At 63.1% G+C, this 23,145-nt stretch overlaps 1 protein-coding gene across 13 annotated transcripts; it reads left to right on the forward strand.

Annotated features, from left to right (window-relative positions):
- Positions 1 to 57: 57 nt before the first annotated feature.
- Positions 58 to 22,957, forward strand: MINK1 (misshapen like kinase 1). 13 transcript variants are annotated; one of them, XM_058181289.1, is made up of 34 exons: positions 58 to 247; positions 5,990 to 6,055; positions 8,073 to 8,129; positions 8,305 to 8,430; positions 8,525 to 8,635; positions 8,749 to 8,839; positions 11,442 to 11,572; positions 12,058 to 12,112; positions 12,207 to 12,285; positions 12,587 to 12,762; positions 12,855 to 12,924; positions 13,041 to 13,248; positions 13,390 to 13,503; positions 13,630 to 13,716; positions 13,823 to 14,005; positions 14,111 to 14,284; positions 14,633 to 14,893; positions 15,212 to 15,312; positions 15,715 to 15,849; positions 16,006 to 16,118; positions 16,378 to 16,466; positions 16,821 to 16,844; positions 17,250 to 17,434; positions 17,532 to 17,646; positions 18,374 to 18,517; positions 18,752 to 18,863; positions 19,266 to 19,424; positions 19,510 to 19,653; positions 19,777 to 19,911; positions 20,096 to 20,196; positions 20,329 to 20,478; positions 20,604 to 20,763; positions 21,516 to 21,655; positions 21,802 to 22,957. In XM_058181289.1, exons 1-34 carry the CDS (start codon positions 191 to 193, stop codon positions 21,883 to 21,885), a joined length of 4,137 nt encoding a protein of 1,378 aa, XP_058037272.1. In that variant the 5' UTR covers positions 58 to 190; the 3' UTR covers positions 21,886 to 22,957. The 13 variants fall into 13 exon arrangements, with proteins under 13 accessions (XP_058037272.1, XP_058037271.1, XP_058037274.1 ...); XM_058181288.1 differs by having other exon boundaries at positions 13,387 to 13,503; positions 21,802 to 22,956; XM_058181291.1 differs by having other exon boundaries at positions 13,387 to 13,503; positions 14,693 to 14,893; positions 21,802 to 22,956.
- The last annotated feature ends 188 nt before the right edge of the window (positions 22,958 to 23,145 follow it).

The following is a 23,145-nucleotide window of genomic DNA, read 5'->3' on the forward strand; positions in this document are numbered from 1 at the left end:
CCCCCTCCCTCGGAGAGAAGGCGGAGCGCCGACAGGAGACAGAGCTCCGCCCCCAGGCCCCGCGCCTGCGCAGTGCGACGGCCGTCTCCTCAGGGCGCCGCCGAGTCGGAGAGAAGCGGGCGGTGGGTCGCTCGGCCGGACGGGCAGCGCGATGGGCCCGTAGCCGAGCGGGGAGGACGCCGCCGCCGCCATGGCCGACCCGGCCCCCGCCCGCAGCCTCGACGACATCGACCTCTCCGCCCTCCGGGTGAGTGGGCCGCGCTCCGTCCGTCTCCCTCGCCCGAGCGGCCCCGGGAAGCTTCCCCGCGGAAGAGCAGCCTCGCCTCCGCCGACCGAGCGGGACAGGCCCGGCCAGGCCGCGGGGGCGTCTCCTGGAGCCCGGTGGGGCGCAACTGGCGGGAGGGGGTCGGAGGGGCTGCGGAGCCCCCAGAGAGGAGCTCCCCCCGCGGGGCCTGGGAGGGAGGGAGGGAGGGAGGGAGGCCGCCCGCCGTAGGTCCAGCGGCCCCCCCGGAGGAAGCAGCGCTGCTATCAACAGCCACGGTCAATTGGGCCCCGGGGGGGGGGATCCCCGAAGGCCCCCCTGGGCTCCCGGTGGGTCAAGTCAGGACAGCCCCGAGGAGGGAGGAGGGGAGCCGCCCCCGCCCGGCCTGCCTCTGCCGCCCCCCCCCCTTGCAGCCGGGGCTCCTCCTGGGGCTGCCCTGCCCAGGAGAGCGGAGCCTGAGAAGGAGGCCCCCCCCCCGGTCTCTCGCAGGCCAGGCCGGCCCCTCTGCTGGGAGAGAGCCGGGTCTCCAGGGAAGAGAGGGGCCTGGACGCCGCCTTGAGCCCGGGGAGAGCCGCGCAGGTGTGGCAGGAGCTCGGGGAAAGAGAAGCGACTCTTCGGGCTTTCCTGGGAGGCCGGGCTGCCGCCAGAGCCCCGGTGGCAGAGGGCGGCCCTGTTGGCCGGGAGGCTCCAAGGGGCGGGGAGCGGGGGGGGGGGCGCTCTTCCCTCCTGGCGCCTTGTGTCCCCACCTGGGCGGGACCTGCCAGGCTAGGAGGGAGGAGGAGGGGGGCACTGACACCCCCCCCCCACAGCCCAAACCCCTTTCACGAGGCTGACCTTCAGGGCGGGGTCCTGCGGAGGCTGGGGTGGGGGGACGGTCCAGGGTCGGACTTCTAACGCCCCCCCCTCCTGCTCTCCAGAGTAGGGAAGGGGGGGGTCTGTTAATCTCTCCCCCTGCCGAGTGGGGTAGCCAAGGACTGCTTGGAGCTGCTTCAAAGGAAGTTGAGGCAGCCACAACTATTTATCTGGGGGCCTCAGGGCTTCCAGAGTGCCCCCCCCAGTTCCCCCTTCAGCTGTGGGAGGGAGCCTTCCCTGCTTCTGCAGGCTGAGGCCTGGTCTGCTGCCCTTCTGTCCCTCCTGGTAGTTCAGGGCAGCCCCCCCTTCCCTGTGTGTGTGTGTGTCTGGATCCCTGCTGTAGAGGGGCTGAGCAGAGCCTGTCCTTCCTCCGCTCTGCTTTCCTGTCCCAAGAGGGCCTGACACCTACATTTGCCTTGGGCTCCTGCCCTGATTAAATAGCCATGGATGGAAATTTCCCTTCCTATTAATTAGGAACACTTGGGGGAGGGAGGCTGATTTTGTGGTGCACCTGCTCTCTGATTGAAGCTGTGGGGGGGGGGAAAGAGGGAGGTGTTTCAGCATGGTGGGGGGAGAGGAGCTGCTGTATCTTTCCAGCCTCAGCACTGGGGGGCAGGCCGTTCCCCTCCCTTCTGCCATTTTGTCCCCCCTGGTGGCTTTGGGAGGCCACTACCGCCTGCTCCCCTCGCCCGGCCTCTCAGTCTGCCTGAGAAGTGCTCTGGGTGCTGGGCTCGCTCATGCCACCATGCCCGCTTGTTGCTAGGGAGAACTTGTTGACTGCAGCATGTTGGCTTTAATTGAATCACAATCCCCCCTTTCAGGCGTGCCAGCTCCTCCCCCCTGGACCCGGCAGGCCCTGCCGCCCTCTGAGCCAGGCCGGGTGGGGGGGAGCTGCCCACCGCCAAACCCAGAGCCGGTGAAGGGTGTCCCACCACTTGTGTCATGCGGGGGGGGGGGTGAGTCTCCTGCACTGGTCTGGCCATGGGGACTGGTCTCCCTGCTGGGCCACTTGGGGGCCCCACTTCCCCATTGGCAGCAGGGGAGCCAGATGGGGGTCCCTGGGCGCTCCTGGAAGCCCAGAGATGGTCGGCAGGCTCCCTCCTGGCTGCTGCGTCTGGGGCTGTTTGGCTGGTTCAGGCTCCCCCACCCCGCAGGAGATGCAGAGGGTGGGGCCACTTTCTTTGTGGAGGGTGGACCTGCCCAGACCAGCTTTTCTGTCTGTCTCTCTCCCTCCCGGCCTGGGGGGTGAATAAGCACCTGGTGGGAGGAGGGACACTGGCTGCGGGTGTGGAGGCGCTCCTTGACCCAGCTAGGAAGAGGCTTAAATGGGGAGGAGCACAATCCCTGGAAGGACTGGGCCCTTTGCCTCCCCTGCCCCCCGCCATCCCAGCAGGAGCCTAGTCAGGCGGAAGGGCTTTGGAAGGCCTCCTGGGCCCTTTTCATCCCTCTGGCTTAACCCACCTTGATAAGGCTGCCACTGTTGCCATTGCTTGGGGCTTTGTCCCACAAAGCGAAGGAGGCCTTCTGTCCCTTTCCTTCCCCTTCCTTCTTTCCCTCCCCACTTCCTCCCTTTCCCTCCCTCCCTCCCCAAGTCTCAGCTGCCTGCCTGCCTGCCTGACTGACTGTGGGGGACTGGAGCAGCTGATGTTCCTGCAATGAAAACCTTTCTCAGAGCCTCTTTCCCTTGCAGTGCCTTGAAAAGCCGCTTTCTGGTCCTTGTGAAATTGTTCTGGGGGGGAGGGGCTGCTGATGCAGGCTGGGCCCCTACCTCTGCCTTTGCTTCCACCTCTGACCTCCAGGACTTCCCCCTCCTCCCCCTCCCCAGTGGTGGGCACACAAGACAGGCTCCAGGTGCCACGCTGGGCTCGGATGGGTGAAGCCACCAGAGCCCAGCGTGGTTTAAGGAGGCCGCAGTCGGCCTGGCCTCCCACCAGAGGTGTTGGTTCGAAGTGCGGCATCTGTGGGGTCTTCCTTGGGGACTTAGCTGCAGGGTTGGGGGGGGGAGGAGGGAGCTAGCCTTATGGCCAGGGGGCTGTGCTGCAATTCCAGAGGGTCCCAAAGGGGAAGCGGTGCTGGAGGGGACAGGTGGATGTGAACCCCATCCTGACTCCCCTCTCCACTGGCCATTGGCTGGCCTGGGGAAATGGAGGTAGCCAGAGGAAGCCTCCACTCCAGCTGTGCTCCATTTGACCCCTTAAGCCTTGGTGATAGGAGGTGGAAGCTCGCATGCCAGGGCTCTTCCTCCCCTGGCCCCAAATTTCCCTGCTGCTTCCAGCCAGCCGGCCAGCTGGAGATGGGCAAGCCTGGTCCCAGTGCTGAGCTGAGCCAGAGCTGCCCCCCCCTCTTCAAGAAGGCTGCCATGGAGATGAAGGCAGCCTCAGTGGGGGCGGAGGCTGGCAGGCTTCCTTCCTTCCCCCCCCCCTCCCCACCTGGGCACGATCTGGAGCCTCTCTGAAAAGGCAGGAGCCCTGGAGGGGGGGTTGTGGGAGCTCCCCCCCAGTGAGAAGTGGCAGTGCAGCCCCTCCCCTCGAGTGGGGCAGCCGACCTGGGCTATACAGAGCCCAGGAAGACGGCTCCCTTGGTCCTTCCCTGCTCTGCACCTTGGAAGAGAGGAGGTGGCAGCCCGGAAGAGCCTGCCCAGGGTTGGAACAGCGTCATGCCATCTGCAGAACTGGGTGGGGATGGGGAGCCGGCCTTGCCCGCTTTCAGGAGCAAAGGTTGCCTTCTTCCCAGGGTGGCTGCTGCCCCCCCCCCTCCCCCCAGAATGCCTGGCCTTGGGCCTCACTTGGGAGATGGATGGGCCTTCCCTCCTTTGCTGTGCAGGGCGCTGTTTGCATATGAATGGAGGGGGGAGGGTGCTGCCAGAGCCCCAGATGAATTCCTGGGAGGTGCTGCAGGGGAGCTCCGTCCTCAGCTGCCCACTGGTTGCAGGTGAAGAAGAGGCATTTCTGACTGTCTCCAGCAGCTTCCATCCACCCCCACCCCCTGTGCCTGTGCCTGGCGTGGGCCTGGCTTGTGGAGGCAGCCTGTGTTAGCACAGGTCCCCTTGGCCTTTCTGCTGACTCACAGCCACCCCCAAACCCTCCCCCCCCCGAGGGTTGAGGAAGCTCTCATCCTCCACCACCTTTGAAGGGGTGCTGCAAGGGACTGATCCTCCCCCCAATTCCCTTTCCCACTCCCCCCAAAGTATCCCTCAGCCTCCCCGTTTGCTTGGGCTTTCTTCCTCTTTTCCCTTGGGGGGGGTGTCGGTGGCAGGCTCAGGAGGAGATGGGTCAGAGGGACTTATGAGCAACTTTGCAGAGAGGCCTGGACTTGGGGGGGGGGCAGTAGAGGCCTGAAGGGGGGCGGGGCTGGTGCCCAAGGAGCACATGGAGCAGCGCCACTGCATTGTCTTGATGACCCCCAGGACAGAGGGGGTACTGAGGAACTCTGCTGGCCTTGTGAGTTTGGGGTGCTTTGGGGCGATGTCACAGAGGCCACTGTACCCCATAAAAGCGCTTCCTTCCAGTGGGGGTTTCTATAGAGCTTCTGTGCACTTGGGACGGGGGAAGCAGGGAGGGAAGATCCTTTTGGCCAAGGCTGAGGGTTCCCAGGCCAAGCATAGACCTGGGAGGGAGGAGCGGTGGGCTCCCTTAATCGAGGAGCTTCTCTTTGGGGTTCGGTGACGGGCAGGAGAGTCCACAGCCAGCAGCCACGGGACCCGAGTGCCGGTTCTCCAAGAGGCCCTCCCCCCCTTCCCTTGCCCACGTCACATGCTCAGCTTTGATGCCCTGGGCCCACCCCCAGGCGCAGTGACCCTTGGGCAGCAGCCTTCCTGAGCCCTGTTGCAGCTGGGCAGCAAGCCTGAAATGGGGGGGGCAGATTGCGGCTGAGGAGGCCTCCCTGGACGATTCTCTGGACGATTCTGGCCTGCAGCCGTGGGCAAGAGGCCTGGGCCGGCCCCACCTTTTCAGGGAGCCAGGATTGGGGGCGGGGGCGGGAGGGCCCTTCCTTTTCTTCTAATGAGAAGCTATTAATACCTGTCCTGGGGGATCTGGCCCTCCTATGTTACCCTAGATTTTAGGCAGAGTTCCGCCAAGGACCGCACAGGATGCCAGCTCTGCAGGGGACCAAGAAAGAAAGCGGGGCAGCAGTGGGGAGGGTTGTGGGATGATCAAGGCAAGCAGAGCCCGGAGGAAATGGGGCCAAGATGCAGCAGGAGGCAAATTGGGGTCGCAGGAAGCCCTGACGGCCCCTTGCCGGCTGCTCTTGGGCGAAGGCTGGAGTCAGCCAAGGGCCACTCACCTGGATGCCCGGGTGGGGCAGGAGATGGAGCCCCTGGGCTGCAACGGGGTGGGTGGGGAGGGGGAGGGGCACCCTAGGCAAAAGTAGTTTTGGGGCTGAGACAAGGACAGTGTCTGCTCTGGGGCCTCTGCTGGCCAACCCCTTTTCTCTGCCCTCCGGGACTGGTCTTCCTTGCTGTTGCTCAGGTATGGCGGCGCCACAGCAGAGGCTGCCAGCACGGATGGGCTCTGCAGGTAGCCCGGCTGGGGGGCAGCAGGGGAGTTGCGAACTAGCGAGGTCTCTTAGGACAAGATGCACAAGACTCGGGGGGGGGGAGTTGTATAGGGAACTCGGCTGTCTTGCTTCTCCATGCACGCACACACCTGTGGGTGCCACACACTGGCATTTTATATTGTGGGAAGGCGGTTCCTGAGTGGGGAGCCTCCGCAGACCCAGGCCACCCCAGGGGGCTCAGCGGTAGAGGTGGGGCACCCGCGGCCTCTCCCCCAGGCAGAACCAGGCCCGTGTTAGCCGAGGCCTTAATGGACAGGAGATGCCCTTGGCCTCTGGGCAACTGCCAGGGTCTCATCCAGCACCACCTTCCCTCCGCAGGATCCTGCCGGTATATTTGAACTGGTGGAAGTGGTTGGCAATGGGACCTATGGGCAGGTCTACAAGGTGAGTGACTGGGGGGGGGGGATTGAGCTGTTTTCTCATCTGGGATATTTCATTGTCCTGATTGCTAAAGGTCTGATACCAATATTCATTGGTGGGGGGGGGATCTGTTTTTGGGAGAAACACTCTCCTCTCCTTTGCTGCCTTGGGGCTTTCAGGAGCCTTGTGATGGAGGGGGCACACCGGCCAGCCCCCACGCCTGAAAGGGTCCTCTGGATGCTGGGCTGTCCCTTCCTTAGCTGCTCACCTCCCCATGGGACCATTCCGGCAAGAAAAAAGGAGGGAGCCAGGGGGGCCTTGTGGTCAGACGTCCCACTCCCTGCTTTGCAGGCCTCCCTCTGAGGAACTCTGCTGAGGTGCCTTTGGAGAGTCTTGGGGGCCTGCCTTGTCTGCCCCACACAGCCTCTTCTCAGCATCCATGGGGCAGCCCTCCAAGCAGCCAGGAGGACCGGCTCTCTTTCCCTCCTCCCAGCTTCCCCCGTGATGCTAGGACAGAAGGGAGGGCAAGGGGGTGGGCTGGGGTGGAGGGGGCCGAAGCAAGGGGGCTCCTGGATACTGTGAGGGAAATGCAGACCAGCTCACTTGTAAGGCTCCCCACTGCCTGGGCAAAGGGTCCCCCACCAGGTGGTTTGGGATGGGACGGGTTCTGTTGAGAAGGTGGGGGTGGCCGGCCGGCTGTAGCCCTCCCTTCCCCCCTTCCATGCGGGGGGGGGGCAAGGAGGAGGTGTACCAGATCGCTCTCTTCACACTTAACCACACTTAACCAGGCGATGGGGGGGGGCTTTTCAGCACTGGTCCCCTTGAAAGGAAGCGGAAGGTGGTTGCCAAGCAACAGCTGCCCACGCCAGGCTGCATGGCAGAGAAGACAATGCCAACACACGGCTGAGGGCATGGGGGGGAGGTCTGGAAAATCGCCCCGTGGCTCTCCTACTCCTCCAACATTGCGCCCAACTGGGGGGTGGGGGTCTGAACGAGGCTGCTGCCCAGTGGTGCTGAGCTGGGCGGGGGGGGGGTCTCCCTCTTTCTGCAACGATGGCTGCCCTTCCTCCGTAGCAGCTGAGTCAAGGGCAGCAGCCTGGCTGTGAAGAGGAGTGCAGATGAGAGCCCCCTCCTCTCCCCCATGTGAATGGAGAAAACCGCTCCAGCCAGCCGTCAGAGGGAGGGACAGGCCCTTGATGCTCCCCCCCCAGCATGCTGGGTCCCTCTTTGGGCCTGGGGGGTGGGTTTGGCCCTGGGTGTCACCATGAGTCCCCAGGGTGCCCAGAGACCAGGATGGGGGGTGGGTGGGCTTAAGAGCAGCGGGGACCCAGAGGCATCAAAATATGGACTCCCACCCTGCCAGCCTCCTTTTTTTCCGGTGCCAATGCTGCCCCATCCGACCCCTTCCACACCGAAAGAGGCAGGGTGGGAAGCAGCTGCCCCTCACCCCCACCCCAGGTGGAGCCATCTATCTCCCGGATGGTGATGGGCAGCCATGGTGGTGTGTGGCACGGGGCAGGCGAGCCAGGCCAGGAGGGCTTCTGGGCTCCCTCTGCTGGCACAAAGAGCTCACAACGCAGCAGCTGCCTGCCAAGAGGAGCCACCCCCTCCTTCCTGTAGGTTCGGCACGGGGGGGGGGGGGGGCGCCAGAGCAGCTTATCCTCCTGCGGGGGCTCGGAGGCAGAGCGAGAAACAGGGTTTCCAGCCAGGGGGAGTTTGGGGAGGTGGATATGGGTAAAAGACCTGGGAGTGGCAGCCGGATGGAAGAGCCCTTCAAGGGAAGGGGCTTGGAACCGGGGCTTGGGCCCCAGTGCCAGGGGCTGGAAGCAGCAACCTCCAAAATCAAGCAGGCCGTGATCAGGCCGTGGGGGACCCAGACAGCCTTAGAGCAGAGCAGGGGGCAGCAGTACCCCCTGCCTAGGTGGGACTGCATTTTTCCCAAGGCTTCTGGGCTCGAGCAGGGCTGAGTGGGCCGCCTCAAGGGACAGAGGGACACTGGCTGACTCCTCCTCCTCCTCCTCCTCTCCTCCTTCTCTGCCAGGGCCGCCATGTCAAGACCGGGCAGTTGGCTGCCATCAAAGTTATGGACGTCACCGAGGTAGGCGCTGGCTCGGTCTCCCTCTCTCTGAGGCCGAAAGGCAGGCAGGCAGCCAGCCAGGGAGCTCCAAGGGAGGAGGCTGGACTGCCGGGCCCACATCGCAGGGGGGGCTGTGCTCTTCTGACGGGCAAGGGGTTCCCCCCCCCTGACTCTGCCTCCCCTCCCTCCCTGAAAGGATGAAGAGGAGGAGATCAAGCAGGAGATCAACATGCTCAAGAAATACTCCCACCACCGCAACATCGCCACCTACTACGGGGCCTTTGTTAAGAAGAGCCCCCCCGGGAACGACGACCAGCTCTGGGTGAGGCGAGGGGGGTTCCCCGAGAGCAGCCAGAGGGCTGACCCAGCTGCGCCATTGCAGCCCTGACCTCCCTTTTCCGCCTCCTTTTCCCCAGCTGGTGATGGAGTTTTGCGGTGCCGGCTCCGTGACAGATCTGGTGAAGAACACCAAGGGCAACGCGCTGAAGGAAGACTGCATCGCCTACATCTGCCGGGAGATCCTGCGGGTGAGGAGGGGCTCCTGTGGCTGGGAGGGGGGAGGGGCCTAGGGCAAAGCATCCCGCGGGTGGCCCCCATCCCTGCGCAAGGCATGATCTCCCGCCTTTTGCCCCCCCACCAGGGACTGGCTCACCTCCACGCGCACAAAGTCATCCACCGGGACATCAAGGGCCAGAATGTGCTGCTGACAGAGAACGCCGAAGTGAAGCTGGGTAGGTGGGCTGCTGGCTGCCCTGCGGCCCAGCCGTGCTCACCGAGGGGTTTCCGGAACAACCGTTCCCACGAGGCCCAGAGAAGAATGACTGGACGTCCCTTTGGGGAAAGGGTCGCCTCAGTGGGGAGCGCTCCTGGGAAGGCCCCTGCGCCTGCCCCAGGTGCGTCACAGGCGGAAGTGGTGGAATCTGGAACAGGCCCCCTCTCAAGGACCAACCCGGCCTCAGTTTCCCAGACGTCCCTGGGAATGGAGGCTCCTCTGGCAAAGGGAGTAAAGTAAGAGCCAGCTTTCCAAGTGGGCGGGAAACCCCAGTTTTCCTCCGACCTTTGGGGGCATTCTGTGTCGTCCCTGCCCCTGACTGCATTTCACACCCACTGAAGCTTCTGGGTTTTTTCCCCACGGGAGGCACATGTGGAGCACAAAACCCGGAAGCTTCAGCAGTTTCAGACCCCAAAAACTCACAGGGCCCCACCCAACCCACTCCTTCCAGAGCTGATGCCACCGAATTGGGCTGGCTGACCGCAGGCCCCTCCGTCCTGGGGCAGGTTCATCTCTGCTTGGCTCCTGTGGCACCGTTTAGATGCACACCCACCCCACCCCACCCCACGAGCAGCCTCCCTGTAACCGACTGAGTGAATAATGGGTGTCCTGGAGCAGCAAGGGGTCTCCCTCAGGTGTGGGAGAAGCCCTCGGCTCTGACCACCCCCCCATCCCCCGGGACTAAAGCCCTGCTCTCGCCTCCCAACTGGTGGCCTTGAAGTTGAGGGCCTCCGATGCTGGGAGAGAGCAGCAAAACCCTGGAGGAGGAGGATGACGATGTGCGGGCCCTTCTTACGTCCCCCAGTGTGACCAGGGCCATTGCCAGGTTTGGCTCTGGATGCCTTCCTCTAGGGGTTGGTATGCCACCCCCTGCCTGATAAAGGGCAAAAGTGAACAAAGCCTGCCAGGTCCAGGAAGGGCCTCGGGTGGAGCCCCCAGCTCTCTCCTGGAATAAGCTGCTCCCCCCCTCCCCACAGGGAGAGTCTGCAGGGGCTGGAATTCAGGCAGGGGAGGGCTTTGTCCACTTCTCTGGCTTCATAAAACCAGTTAGTGGCCCAGGAGGAAGCTCATCTCGCTGCAGGGGACCCTGGCCGGCCCCTGTCGGGGCAGATGCAGCCGAGGGGCAGAGTGCTGGAGGAGCTGGGCAATCTGAGCAGGGCTGCCAGCCAGGCGTCTCTGCATGGACAGTGAGCCCAGAGCAGCAGCAGCAGCTTTGCCCTCTGAGCCCCACAGGGGAGACTCCAGCTCTTTCCAGGTCCTGAGTGGGCCCCCCTCCCTCGTGGGAGGGGTGTTGGACGCTGCTGCTTTCAACAGTTTTTAACCTGAGCGGCCCTTGGTGCCCTCCGAGCTGCGTTGCCTTCGTGCAGAGGTGTCAGGTATGCCTCTCTTCAAAACTCAAGAAAGGAAAACCCCAACTCCATGTTTATAGAGAAAGGTACTTTTACTAAGTATGAAAAGCGAAGTCTGAGGCAATAGGTGCAAAAACTCGCCCAAGGACCCAAGTTGAGTGTCCAATCCACATCTCCCTAAGGTGTCCTGTGGGGCGCTTCTTCAGCCAGCCCCATCTATCTGGTATGCCGGAACGGTTGACTTTGACAGCTATCAGGTCTCTCTGCAGCTGTTATGAAGACAAGGAGAATTTTCCTCCTCTTATTTTCGAGGTATCTCCACCAGCTCACTTCCCCTCCTCCCAAATACCTACAATACTTCCCCCCTCCCGTTACAATGGCAGCCGAAAGCAGGCAAGCATCATAGAGGCTGACAAGAGGTTTCATTACCCAAACTAGGCAACATCACGTGCAAGGAAGCAGCCCAGCTTGGAGAGCACCAGGGACCCCTCCTTTGGACCCTGAGCTACAAATACTTCCCTCTCTCAGTTTTTAACTTGCTTTGTTTCTCTCGGCTCCCCAAAAAACGGGTCGCTTCGACAGAAGCCCTGCTGGAGCAAACTCAGCCAATGACCCGATTGCTTCTGATTCCCTCTGGGTGTGGGGCAGGACCTGCTGCCAAGCAGTCTCTGGAAACCCTCTGGATCCCTGAGGAACCTGAGCCAGCCCCTCCAGGTCCCCCGCCCTCACAGAGGCCCAGGGTTGGTCAGGGAAGTCGCCTGGTCATGGCAGAGAGCAGAGGTTTTCAATTCCTTCCTCATCTGCAAAGTAAAAAGCCAATTCGCGTGTTGCACGCCTGGGCAGTCAGGGCCAGAAACTCCTGAGCGGTACCAGCACCCTTTCCCAGTGCCTGGAAGAAGCCTTGGGAACTCCTGACCTCAGTACACACAGAATCACTGCTAGAGAGCTCAGCAGAAGCTGTAGTCTGTCAGTGTGGCAGAGTTCCACTCGCTGGTGCCTGCAGCTGGCATCTCCAGGAAAACGCCCCCCCCCACTTCAAGGGCCACATAAACAATCACCCAACGGGCCCCCGGGAGAGGAAAGGCTCGTTGGGGTGGAGTCTCACCCGACAGGGTTCTTTGCAGGTTGTTCCTATGAATCGTGGTGGGGTCCCATCACCCCAAAAACTGCACCGTGGATGACGCTGCTCTTGTTATCTCTGGCTTTCTGTAGTTGACTTTGGGGTCAGTGCCCAGCTGGACCGCACGGTGGGGCGTCGGAACACATTCATCGGCACCCCTTACTGGATGGCACCAGAGGTGATCGCCTGCGATGAAAACCCGGATGCCACGTATGACTACAGAGTAGGTCTCAAGGAAACCTACAGGGGGCGGATCGTCTTGCATGTCAGAGGCCGGGGTGTGTGTGTGTGTGTGTGTGTGTGTGTGTGGATATGAGGAGACTTGGGAGGAGCTGGAGCAGGGGGGAGGCGTGGCTGCCTGGACCTCACAGAGCTGTCATCATACACTTGAGCTTTGCATTTGCTAGCTTCAGTCTACCATGAACTGTGGGGGGGAGGGAGCTGGACAGGGTGGTGGTGGAAGGCTGCAGAATCTCAACAATTTATTCAAAAATAATTGGGCAATAAGGGGCCAGGGAGGAGAGGAACTGTTCAGGGAAACCAGGGAAGTTTGCCACGGGAACTTCAGTTCTGGCTTTGCTATACTGTAATCCACTTGGCTTTTAGTAAAGTAGACCTTTCACTACGAGTGGAATCGAGGGTCTCTCTTAACTACGGGAGCAAACTGGAGCAGGTCTGACACCCTCTCTCCCTCCTTCCCCTCTGCAGAGCGACATCTGGTCCCTGGGGATCACTGCCATTGAGATGGCCGAAGGAGCTCCTCGTGAGTATCTGCATCAGCCTCTCGGGGCGCTCTCTTTCCTAGGGAGGGATGGGGCCGTCAACCCCGGTTCTGCTCACCTCTCCTCCTCTTGCAGCCCTGTGTGACATGCACCCCATGCGTGCTCTCTTTCTCATTCCGCGCAATCCTCCACCCAAGCTGAAGTCCAAGAAATGGTACGTCCTCCCTGAGGGCAGCAAGGACGCAATGAGGGATGGGGGGCCGGGCCACGGGGCATACTTTGTCTTGTCCAAGATGGAACCCCCTGGTTTCCTTCCTTTCGAAGGGGTGGGGGATGATGCATGGCAGGGGGAGACCACTACCATGACAGGGTCTGGCCGAGGTCACCATGCCTGACGGAGAGTCTTCCAGGAGGGTTGCTCTCTGGCTCTGTCTCCCTTGCTTGGGGCTTGTCCCTCAGGTCGTAGGGGCTGGGGAGCAGTGTAACCGCAGCCTGTTTCTCCCGTTGTGGGGCAGGTCCAAGAAATTCATCGACTTCATTGACAACTGCCTGATCAAAGCCTACCCCAACCGGCCCCCCACCGAGCAGCTGCTTAAGTTCCCCTTCATCCGTGACCAGCCCACCGAGCGGCAGGTCCGCATCCAGCTCAAAGACCACATCGACCGCACACGCAAGAAGAGGGGGGAGAAGGGTAAGTGGGGTGTGGGGGGTCTGGCTCCGGGACCAGTGGGTGGGGGATGTCTGGGCCTGCATTGGGCCGCCTCTTGCTATTCCCTCTGGCAGACGAGACAGAGTACGAGTACAGCGGCAGCGAGGAAGAGGACGATGGGCGTGGCGAGGAAGGAGAGCCGAGGTACGGAGGGCAGAGGGGTGGGGTCCGCTCCTTCTGACCCTCACTGGGGAAGGAGCCTCGGACGTGCCTCTTGGCAGCTGGCTGAGCCCCCCTTCCCTCTAACCCCGCCCCCCCAGCTCCATCATGAACGTCCCTGGGGAGTCCACTCTGCGGAGGGAATTCCTCCGCCTGCAGCAGGAGAACAAGAGCAACTCGGAGGCTCTGAAGCTGCAGCAGCAGCTGGCCGCCCAGCACCGTGACTCCGAGGCTCACATCAAGCACCTGCTGCACCAGCGCCAGCGCCGCATCGAGGAGCAGAAGGAAGAGCGCCGCCGAGTAGAAGAGGTGGGCCAGAGGCTCCTGGTTCTACCGGTCCAGCCTCCCCCCCCCCAGCTGTCTCAGGGTTGGCCCTGGTGGCATCGAGAGCCCGCCTCGCCCTCTGCGCTCACTTAGTCGCCCATTCCGCCCCCCATCTGTCCACAGCAGCAGCGCCGAGAGCGGGAGCAGCGGAAGCTGCAGGGCAAGGAGCACCAGCGGCGCCTGGAGGATCTGCAAGTGATGCGCCGGGAGGAGGAGCGCCGGCAGGCGGAGCGGGAGCAGGTGGGGGGGGAATCACCGGTGGGGCTTCCTGCTTCCCTGTGTGAGGCAAGTGGCAGGGTGGGGGAGCTCTGCTGCCGCCCCTTCCTCACCGGCTCCTCCACCCCTACTCCGTTCCCTCTCCCCCAGGAGTACATCAGGCACAAGCTGGAGGAGGAGCAGAGGCAGCTGGAGATCCTGCAGCAGCAGCTCCTGCAGGAACAGGCCCTGTTGCTGGTAAAGCAGGAGGGGGAGGCTGGGGGCGGGGGAGTGTCTGCCTGCTGGGCAGGGGCTGCTGCCCTTCCTGCCCAGTCCCAGTAGCCTCCCCTCCTCGTCCCTGCAGGAGTACAAGCGGAAGCAGCTGGAGGAGCAGCGGCAGTCGGAACGGCTGCAGAGGCAGCTCCAGCAGGAGCACGCCTACCTCAAGTCCCTGCAGCAGCAGCAGCAGCAACAACAGCCGAAGCCCCTCTACCACCACAGCCGCAGCAGCGCAGCCGCCCCCGAGAAGCCCCCCTGGGCCCGCGAGGTACCACCCCAGGGCCCTTTCCCTGAAGGTCCTCCCCTGGCATGGAGGGAGGGAGGGCGGAGAGGGCCACAGAGGGGCAGTGGGCCAGCTCAGTGTCGCCTCCAGGTGGAGGAGCGGGTCAACAAGGAGAGCTCCCCCTCGCTGGCAGCCAAGGCCAAGCTGGGAGCCCCCGGGCAAGACGCTGCCCCCCAGCCCTGTGCCGAGTCGGGGTCCCTCGTCTCGTCCTCGCAGACACCCCCCATGCAGCGGCCTGTTGAACCCCAGGAGGGGCAGCACAAGGTGGGTCCTCTCCCTCCGCTCTCCCTGCCATCAGCTCTGCTCCCACCTCCTCTTCCTCCTTACGCTGCCATCCCAGCTGCTTCTTCCCATCGGCTGCTTCTCCCATCGGCTGCCCTTCACCCAGAGCAGGAGGCTGCGGACCCCCGTTTCCCCCAGAGAAGAGAGCCTGGCGTCCCCAGTTGAAGGCCCCAGGGAGACACGTACCCGGTCCCAAGAGGGGGGAGGTTGGGCAGCCGAGCCCAGGGCTGGGGTGACAGGTACTCTCCCCACCCCTCCTGCCACCAGCCCCACCGGCCTGGGAAGCAGGGCCCCCTCCGTGACCCCTGCGCACGGCCTCTCCCTCCACAGAGCCACCTGGCCCACCGCGTCCCGCTCAAACCATACGCTGCCCCCGTCCCTCGCTCCCAGTCGCTGCAGGACCAGCCCAGCAAGAACATGGCTGCCTTCCCTGTCCATGACTCCGCCTCCTCCGCCCCGCCCCCTCCTCGCGGGGGCATGATCCGGCAGAACTCTGACCCCACTTCTGAGGGGCCTGCCCCACAACCGTCCCGGCCCACCGCTGACCAGCGAGGACCTTGGGTCAAAATGGACCCCAATGCCCCTCCCCAGGTAATCTGTTGGGGAACGGGAGGACAGCCTGCCCCAGTGCGCCCAGGCTGGGCTCTGGGGTGGAGAGACCGTGCCACAGGCCACCCACAACCCCTCCCCCGTTCTGCAGGCACAGGGACCCCTTTCTGCTGCCTGGCAAGGGGTTGGCTCTGAGCCCCTGGTTGTTGAAGGGCCATCCTGGCAGGCAGAGAGAGGTGGGCTGTTTCCGTAAGCGGAGCCCTTTCCAAAACCATTCCACTCAAGTTCTTGGCAAAGGGGGGGTGGGGAATTATGATGTTCAGTAGGGAACCCCCCCCCTCACACTCTCCTTTCCCCCAGGTGCCCCAGCGGACGTCCTCCATAGCAACCGCCCTCAACACCAGCGGAGTGACCAGCAGCAGCAGCAGCAGCACACGGCCAGTCCATGCTGTCCGAGCCAGGTGGGTACTCCTCCCTCCCTCAGAGCTGCCTATTTTGGGGAGTGGGAGAGGAGACCGGAAGCCCCTTGCTCAGAATTCCCCCCCGCCCTTCCACCAGCCTTGGTGGGGTCCCTGCCCTCCCCTGGACAGGCTGCGGGAGAAAGTTAGGCTGGACCGGCTTGTGGGCAGGTGGCCGGCATTGCCCTGTGGCTGAAGCAGAGCATCGGGTGGGAGGCGGCTGGGGACCTGGCTTCAGAGAGGAAGGGAAAGGGGAGGTGTGGGGCTGGAGGGCACGGCAGCTGGTCACCCTCAGCGCTAGGCAGCCTCTGCTGTGCTCTGGACTGGAGCCTCTGCTCTCCTTCCAGCTCTAGATCCCGCCCCACCCTCGGCAGTCCTGTGATGCCTTTGTGCTCCCCTCCACAGGCCCCATAGCAAGTCTGCGTGGCACATCCACATGCAGAGCCGGCTGGAGAGGGGGGCCCGGGGGGGGAACCCTTTGCCGGCCCCTCCTCTCCCCCCACCTGCCGGCCGGACCCCTTCCGGGCCAAACACCAGTAGGTAATGGATCCGCTGCTCCCGCCGGGGCTGCTGGTTGGCTTGCTGGTGTTTCTCCTGCCTGGGGAGGGCTTGAGTGCCGCTGCTGCCGCTGCCACCGCTGGGCTGGGGCGGGGGGGCCATGCAGTCTGAGCACAGCGTCTCCCTCCTTCCCGGCAGCAACCCTGACCTCCGGAGGAGTGACCCCGGCTGGGAGCGTGGGGACAACCTTCTGCAGTCGGGGGCTGCCAACCTGCCTCAGGCCGGCTCCCTAGAGCGCAACCGCATGGCAGGTGAGACGAGACCCGGGTTGTCTTGGAGGGGGGCATGGGGGGGGGGCTGCAGGAACCCACATCCCACGGGAGCGATGGGCAATTCTTCCGGGTCTGGCCCCAAGCGTCTCCCATCCAGACTTTGAGGAGCTAAAGTCCCCCTCTGGCTGCAGGGCTTCCCCCACCTTGTTCTCTGGCCGGGAGGAGGGCAGAGCAAATGGCAGCGTTTCTGCTTGTGCCCAACGTGGCCTGCCTCCCCTCCCCCCTCCCTCTCCTGCAGCTCCCCTGAAGCTGGAAGGGTCCCCTGTCTTGTCCCAAGGCAGGAAGGCTAAGGCGGACGACCATCGCTCACGGCCGGGGCGGCCAGCAGTGAGTAGGAAGAGGAGAGCTTTGAGCAGGGCTCCTGCTGAAGGGCCAGAAGCGGGAGGGGCGGGCAAGGGCCCCAAAGGAGCAGCCGTGCCAGGAAAGCCCCCCTGGCGGGAGGAGGGCTAGGGGAGCCAGAGACCGGCAGATCAGCAGAGAGGAATTTGGGGGTTTGGCCAAACAGGGCTTTGTGGAGGGGGGAGATGGAGTGGAAGCCCCCTCCCCTTGTCTCCTCTGCCTGGTGCTGCAAAGTGGGGCAGCTGCTCTGGTTGCTGGGCTGGGGGGAGGGCAGGAGGGGGTGTCCAAAGAGCCTAATCTTTTCCTCCCTCCCTTCTTTCTTTTTCCTTCTGCATGACTCAGAGCTATAAGCGGGCAATTGGTGAGGTTAGTGCCACCTTCCCTCCCCCCTGCCCCCCAGCGTCTGCCTCTCCTGCCCCTCCCTGGCAAAGCTTTGGATCTGCATGCACCTGCTGCCTTAACTCTCCCCATCTGGGTCCCCACTTCCTTTTTCCTGTGCCGCTCCCTCCCTCCCTCTCAGCCTGGCCTGCCCCTCCCTCTGCTGAGTCCTTCGTCCTGCTGGGAAGGTGCCCGGGGCTTGCTGGGCAGGAGGGGGCAGCCAGCCGTGCCCCTGTTCCTGTCTGCAACACGGGGCCAATTGTATCCTCAGGCTCCCTGCTCTCACAGCCACGTTCTTGGCAACCGGGGAGGGGGAGGAATTGGGCCTTCACAACACCCCCAATGGTTTGGCCCTTTTATCAATATCCGGACCCCTCCTCCTCCCCCCTCTAGAATTTCGTCCTGCTCAAGGAGCGCCCAGAGGAGGCGGCCCCCAAGCCTCTCAAGAAGGCCCTGGACTACTCGTCCTCCAGCGAAGAGGTGGACTCCAGCGAGGAAGAGGAGGAGGAGGAGGAGGAGGAAGAGGAGGCAGGCGAGGGGGAGCGCTCCGAGCCTGGCACAAGCACCCCTGGAGCCAGGTGAGGAGCCGGGGGTACAGGAGGTGCTTGGCCTCTCTTCTGGGGCTCACAGTCTCCTCCAGCCCCTGACGTGCTGGTCGGCTCTCTCCGGCTGCAGGGATGGCGACACGGACTCAATCAGCACCATGGTGGTGCATGATGTGGAGGACTTAACAGGCGGCAGCGGAGGCTCCGAGAGCTCCTATGGCGAGGGCACCATGCTGGTGCAGCGGGTGAGCAGCCTTCTCAGCCACCTGCGTCCTGCTGAAAAAGTGCCTGGGGCTTGGTGGGCAGGAATGGGGAGCCAGCCGTGCCCCTGTTCCTGTCCGCAACACAGAAGGACGGTTGTATCCTCAGGCTCCTTGCTCTCACAGCCACGTTCTTGGCAACCGGGGTGGGGGAGGAATTGGGCTCTCCCAACACCCCTTACGGTTTGGTCCTTTTCTCAATGTCCGGACTCCTCCCTCCCCCCTCTAGAATTTCATCCTGCTCAAGAAGCGCCCGTGAGCAGCCTCCGAGGGAGACCCGGCGGCCAGAGGAGCCAACCCCTGGAGAAAACCTTGCCAGTCTTTAGACTGCAGAAGGATCCCCCACCCCACCCCCACCCCCGGGAGGTGTCTTTCTCCCACCTGATCAGCCAGGGTCTTTCAGCTGTCTTTTATCTACTGTCCCTGGGCAACCACACTCCCCTCCCCAGGCCCTTCCCACAGGCGAGCGCATCCTCTGCCCTACTCTGAAACCCCGTTGCCACTTGGGGGGGGGGGTCTGGCTTGGAGTTACAGTTTTAGGGACTGTTCGCTGTGCCGGAAGCAGTGGGTGCCCCTGTCCTTGTTGTCAAACTTCCCAATCGTGCCTGGTGGGCTGCAATGTAATCGGGGTGGGGTGGGGTGGGGGGAGAGAGCAGGAGCGACCTCATCTTTGGCCCAACCCAGCTTTGAGTTCCCTTTTTCCCCTCACCAGACCCCTGAGGAGGAACGTGGCCTCCTGCACAGTGACAGCAACGGCTACACCAATTTGCCTGACGTGGTTCAGCCCAGCCACTCGCCCACAGAAGCCAAAAGCAGCAATGGCTCCTCCTCGCCCGCCAAGGACGTGGCCACCGACGTGAGTGGGTAGGAAGTCCCAGGGGCTGGAGGTGGGCCCTGGGGCAGAGCCACGGTTCACCTACCTTGGTCATTGCCTGCCCGGGGCTCTGCCCTTGGCATCAGCTGCTGCCTTGGCACCGGGGTTACGCTGGCCACCTCGGGTGAGATTGCGCAGGGCGTGGGATCTGCTCTGCCCTCTGGGAGCATCCCTGGCCTGAGCCCCTCTCTTCCCCCTGCCCTCTCCTGCCTGCAGTACCAGTCGCGGGGGCTCGTCAAGGCACCTGGCAAGAGCTCCTTCACCATGTTTGTGGATCTGGGCATCTATCAAAGCTCCCCTGGGGGAGGAGACACCATCCCCATCACTGGTGAGTGCGGGAGGCGTCCTTTGCAGGAAGAGACGGGCGCTGCTTGGCCACTATTTCAGAGCCACTCCTGGTGCTGACAGTCAGGAGGCCGGGCTCCCCAAGGACTCTTCCTGGATTTATCAGGGGGCCAAAGGGCAGGCTCGGTGAAAGGCCTGAGGCTGTGCCCGCCGGCCGGTAGGTCTCCCTGGTAGTTTCCATTCTGTGTCTGCCCTCCTGTGCGGGTGAAGGGGTCTCCCGACCTCGGACCTCGGGCAGCAGCCTGGCCATAAAAGTCACAACCAGTGAAGTTTCCAGGGCCACCTGTCCCACAGGAAGTGGGTGGGTGGGTGGCCCTCGCTGGGGGCCTGCTCTCCCGCCCCGTCCAGCCACTGAGCCTTTTCTCTTGGCCTACCCGGCTGGCAGCATTTGACCCTGGACGGCTGGAGCAGCTGCAGCTGGAGGCCCGGAAGGGCTCCGTGGTCAATGTGAACCCCACTAACACGCGGCCCCACAGCGACACGCCAGAGATCCGCAAGTACAAGAAGCGCTTCAACTCAGAGATCCTCTGTGCGGCCCTTTGGGGTGAGAACCGGACGGTGGGGAGGGGGGAGGGGGCTCCTGGGGCAAGACGCTCACCTTCTCCTTTCCCCTCGGTCGGGGTCCACAGGGGTCAATTTGTTGGTGGGCACCGAGAACGGGCTGATGCTGCTGGACCGAAGCGGGCAGGGCAAGGTGTACAGCCTCATCAACCGCCGGCGCTTCCAGCAGATGGACGTCCTGGAGGGCCTCAACCTCTTGACCACCATATCAGGTCAGGGGCCACCAGGCGTGAGAAGGGAGACACCTCCCCCCCCCCCCCCCCCGAGGCCTTTGGGCCCTTTGCTTCCCCATTTCCTGCCTTGTAGTGACCCGATGTCCCTTCCTGCTTCTCTAGGAAAGAGGAACAAGCTGCGTGTCTATTACCTCTCCTGGCTACGCAACAAGATTTTGCACAACGACCCCGAAGTGGAGAAGAAGCAGGGCTGGACCACCGTGGGAGACATGGAGGGCTGCATTCACTACCGTGTGGGTGAGCAGCGACCAGGCTGCAGAAGGCCGCCCCTTTAGGGGCCCCACGGTGAAGAGCATCAGGGAGTTCCCTGGTCTCCCCTAAGCAACGGGAACCGCCAGGGTGGGAGGGGTGAGGGCTGTGCTCCTCCCCTCTGGGGGCCCTCTGGGGGCCCGGCCCTGATGGGGCTCCTTGTCTCCCGCAGTGAAGTACGAGCGGATCAAGTTCCTGGTCATTGCACTGAAGAGCTCGGTGGAGGTCTACGCCTGGGCCCCCAAGCCCTACCACAAGTTCATGGCCTTCAAGGTACCGGGTGGTGGGTGGAGGGGCCGGGGAAGGAGGGGTGCCCCCTGTCCTTGTCCCCCCAGCAGTTCTGGTGAGTAATTTCCCTCAAAATCTCCCCCCCCCCACGCCCCCTCCCCCGTGTGCGCCCTGCAGTCCTTCGCCGACCTGCCGCATCGGCCGCTTCTGGTGGAGCTGACAGTCGAGGAAGGCCAGCGGCTGAAGGTCATCTACGGCTCCTGTGCTGGGTTCCACGCCATCGATGTGGACTCTGGGAACAACTATGATATCTACATCCCGGTCCATGTGAGTGGGGGGGGGGGAGGCCCTTTGGAGGAATCCGTTTCTTTCTTTCTTCACTCCCACCCCCACCCCATGCTGCCTTGCCCGGGGCCAGGTGGGGATGACCGTCGCTCATTCTGGGCCCCCAGATCCAGTCCCAGATCACCCCACATGCCATCGTCTTCCTGCCCAACACGGATGGGATGGAGATGCTCCTGTGCTACGAGGACGAGGGCGTCTACGTCAACACCTTTGGCCGCATCATCAAGGACGTGGTCCTGCAGTGGGGGGAGATGCCCACCTCTGTTGGTGAGCCCGGGGGTGGGTGGGCTCCCTGGGTCAGGGCCCAGGGCGGGGGAGGGGGGCTGCGGAAAAGCCCAGCACAAATGCTCTGGGCACCCTCAGACCAGAGGGCCTTCCAGGCCACGTCCACCCCCGGGATTTTGTGAAAAACCTCACCTTATGGCCATTCGCTCCACAATCATGATCCTTGGAGCAGGCCCACATGGCGAGCAGCCCCACAGGCACAGGAGCGCAAGGAGGGTGCTTGGCACTCCTTCTGACCCTCCCTGCCTCCCACCCACCCCTTTCTGACCCTCCCGCCCCCAGGCAGCAGCCACTTATCCCACCCCCGTCACCCCGTTGCGGAGTTCTACCCGATTGGCTCTCCTGCATTTCTCCCAAATGCAACCCCGTAGATTGCCCCACTCTGCTGAGTCTCTACCTGGCCACACGGTGGAAGTTTCTTAAAAGATTTATTCCATGTAATGGTGCCTCTCTTTGCGGCCTAAATCGGTTGCTCTCCTCTCCAGAGTCTTCATTCCCCTCCTTCGGCTCCCCTCCAGGATTGGCCCAGCACGAAAACATGGCAGGAGCCTTTCTTGCTAATCAGGGTGCTTTTGCCCAAAGTCACAGCCTTGGGAGGAAGCCCCCTCCCTGCGAGGAGTTGAGGAGCTTCCACCCCCCCCCACCGCCCACACTTCCTTCTCTGGGGGAGGACGGGGCCTGGGGGGCGCCTGCCTCTCTTCACCCAATGTGGGTCCTTTCCTCCCCCTCCCCAGCGTACATCTGCTCCAATCAGATCATGGGCTGGGGCGAGAAAGCCATTGAGATCCGCTCGGTGGAGACGGGACACCTGGACGGCGTCTTCATGCACAAGCGGGCGCAGCGGCTAAAATTCCTGTGTGAACGAAACGACAAGGTGGGTCCCTTGGGGTGCTGAGCCTGGCCGGGACCGCTAACTGAGGGTGGGGCTGGGGAAGGAGCCCTTGCTGGCCCTGCAGCCCCAGGCGAGGCGGGGGCCTTCCTCTCGCACGGCCCCACCTTCCAGTGGCTGTTCCTCCGCAGGTGTTCTTCGCCTCGGTGCGCTCGGGGGGCAGCAGCCAAGTCTACTTCATGACCCTCAACCGGAACTGCATCATGAACTGGTGAAGCCGCTCCTGGTCCAGCTCCGGCCAGAGGAACCCCCACCCGGTCTGGCTCCAGACGGCCAAGAGGAGAGTCGCCTTCTGGGGAGGGGGAGGCTTCTGTGGCAAAGTCTCCTCCCCACACCGCCTCTTTCGACCACCAGATTGGTTTCCTCCTCTGCCCCTTCTCCCCTCCCCTCCCCTCCCCTGCCTCCCTTCCTCTCCTCCCTCCCGAGGGCACCCACACATTCCGTGGCGGCAGCAGGGGATGGGGGGGTGAAAGCCCCTCCCCTGTGACCCTAGGACCCCCCTACACACACTGTCTTGAACTGGAGGAGAAGTCATCCCAACTGCAGGGAGAGGGGTGAATAACGATGATGAAACAAATAAGACCCCCGCCCCCCTTACACTCTCACTCAAACACTCAACCTTCTGGGCACCATGGTTCCCCTCCGCCCCCCCCACCCCCCCACAGACCTACCCCTGCTCTCCTTTGCGCTCTGGAGCTGTTGAGGGGGAAGACTGGCTGCTCTCTGGTGGGAGGGTCCCATCCCCAGGGTTGGGCTCTACCTGGATGTATATCTGGAATTTTCTCTCCCACAGACCAAGAGGGGAGCTGTGTATATTTTGCTTTAATTATTCTTTTGTAATGGCAATTTAAGTAATTAACTAATGAAGCACTTTAATGGCCCAGCTCATCAGGTTGGGCAGGGGGCACCCGCAAAAGCCTGGGCTGCCTTTCCCTCCTCCTCCTCCTCCTCCTGCTCTGTGGAGCCCTCTGCTGGCTCTGGGAGTGGGGGGGGTCTTTCCGCCTTCCCCAGGCAGAGGCCCTGTCTGCTTTTGTCCCCGTCCCACCACCCCCCCTCCATTTTGGCTAGGCTTGGGGTGCTTCCACAGGGCTTACTCTGGTGGCCGCTGGTGCAGACGCAGGGCAGGAAAAGGCTCCTGTTTGCAACTTGATTTTCTCGTGCAGTTTGCTTGCATTTGTATATAATCCCCTCCCCGACTTCTCTGTGGAAAAGGGAACTCCCCCCCTCATCCCCCCCCCCCAGGGATCAGTGGTGGCCTTGGCATTTCATCTCTTGATAAAGAACCAAAATCCTCCCCCTGTGGCTGTGGCTCTTTCTGTGCTGGGAAAAGAGGGCGAGGAGGGGAGGCTGCTGCACTGACCTTGAAAGGGAGGGGACGGCTTTGCTGCCCTTGGGGGGGGAGGGGGGGTGCCTGCCAGCCCTGTGTGGAACAAGCAGGGTGAAAGCAGGATTGTGAGGGGGGGGGGAATGCAGAT

Source organism: Ahaetulla prasina, chromosome 4, assembly GCF_028640845.1.
Source record: "Ahaetulla prasina isolate Xishuangbanna chromosome 4, ASM2864084v1, whole genome shotgun sequence".
In the NCBI taxonomy this organism is placed as follows: Eukaryota; Metazoa; Chordata; class Lepidosauria; order Squamata; family Colubridae; genus Ahaetulla; species Ahaetulla prasina.

Bases quoted from the DNA above. Each gene is read 5' to 3' on its own strand.
- MINK1 (XM_058181288.1), top strand. From the start codon at position 191: ATGGCCGACCCGGCCCCCGCCCGCAGCCTCGACGACATCGACCTCTCC. The intron at 8,130-8,304 runs GTAGGCGCTGGC...CCTCCCTGAAAG, and splicing joins AAGTTATGGACGTCACCGAG to GATGAAGAGGAGGAGATCAA. The intron at 14,894-15,211 runs GTAATCTGTTGG...CCTTTCCCCCAG, and splicing joins ACCCCAATGCCCCTCCCCAG to GTGCCCCAGCGGACGTCCTC.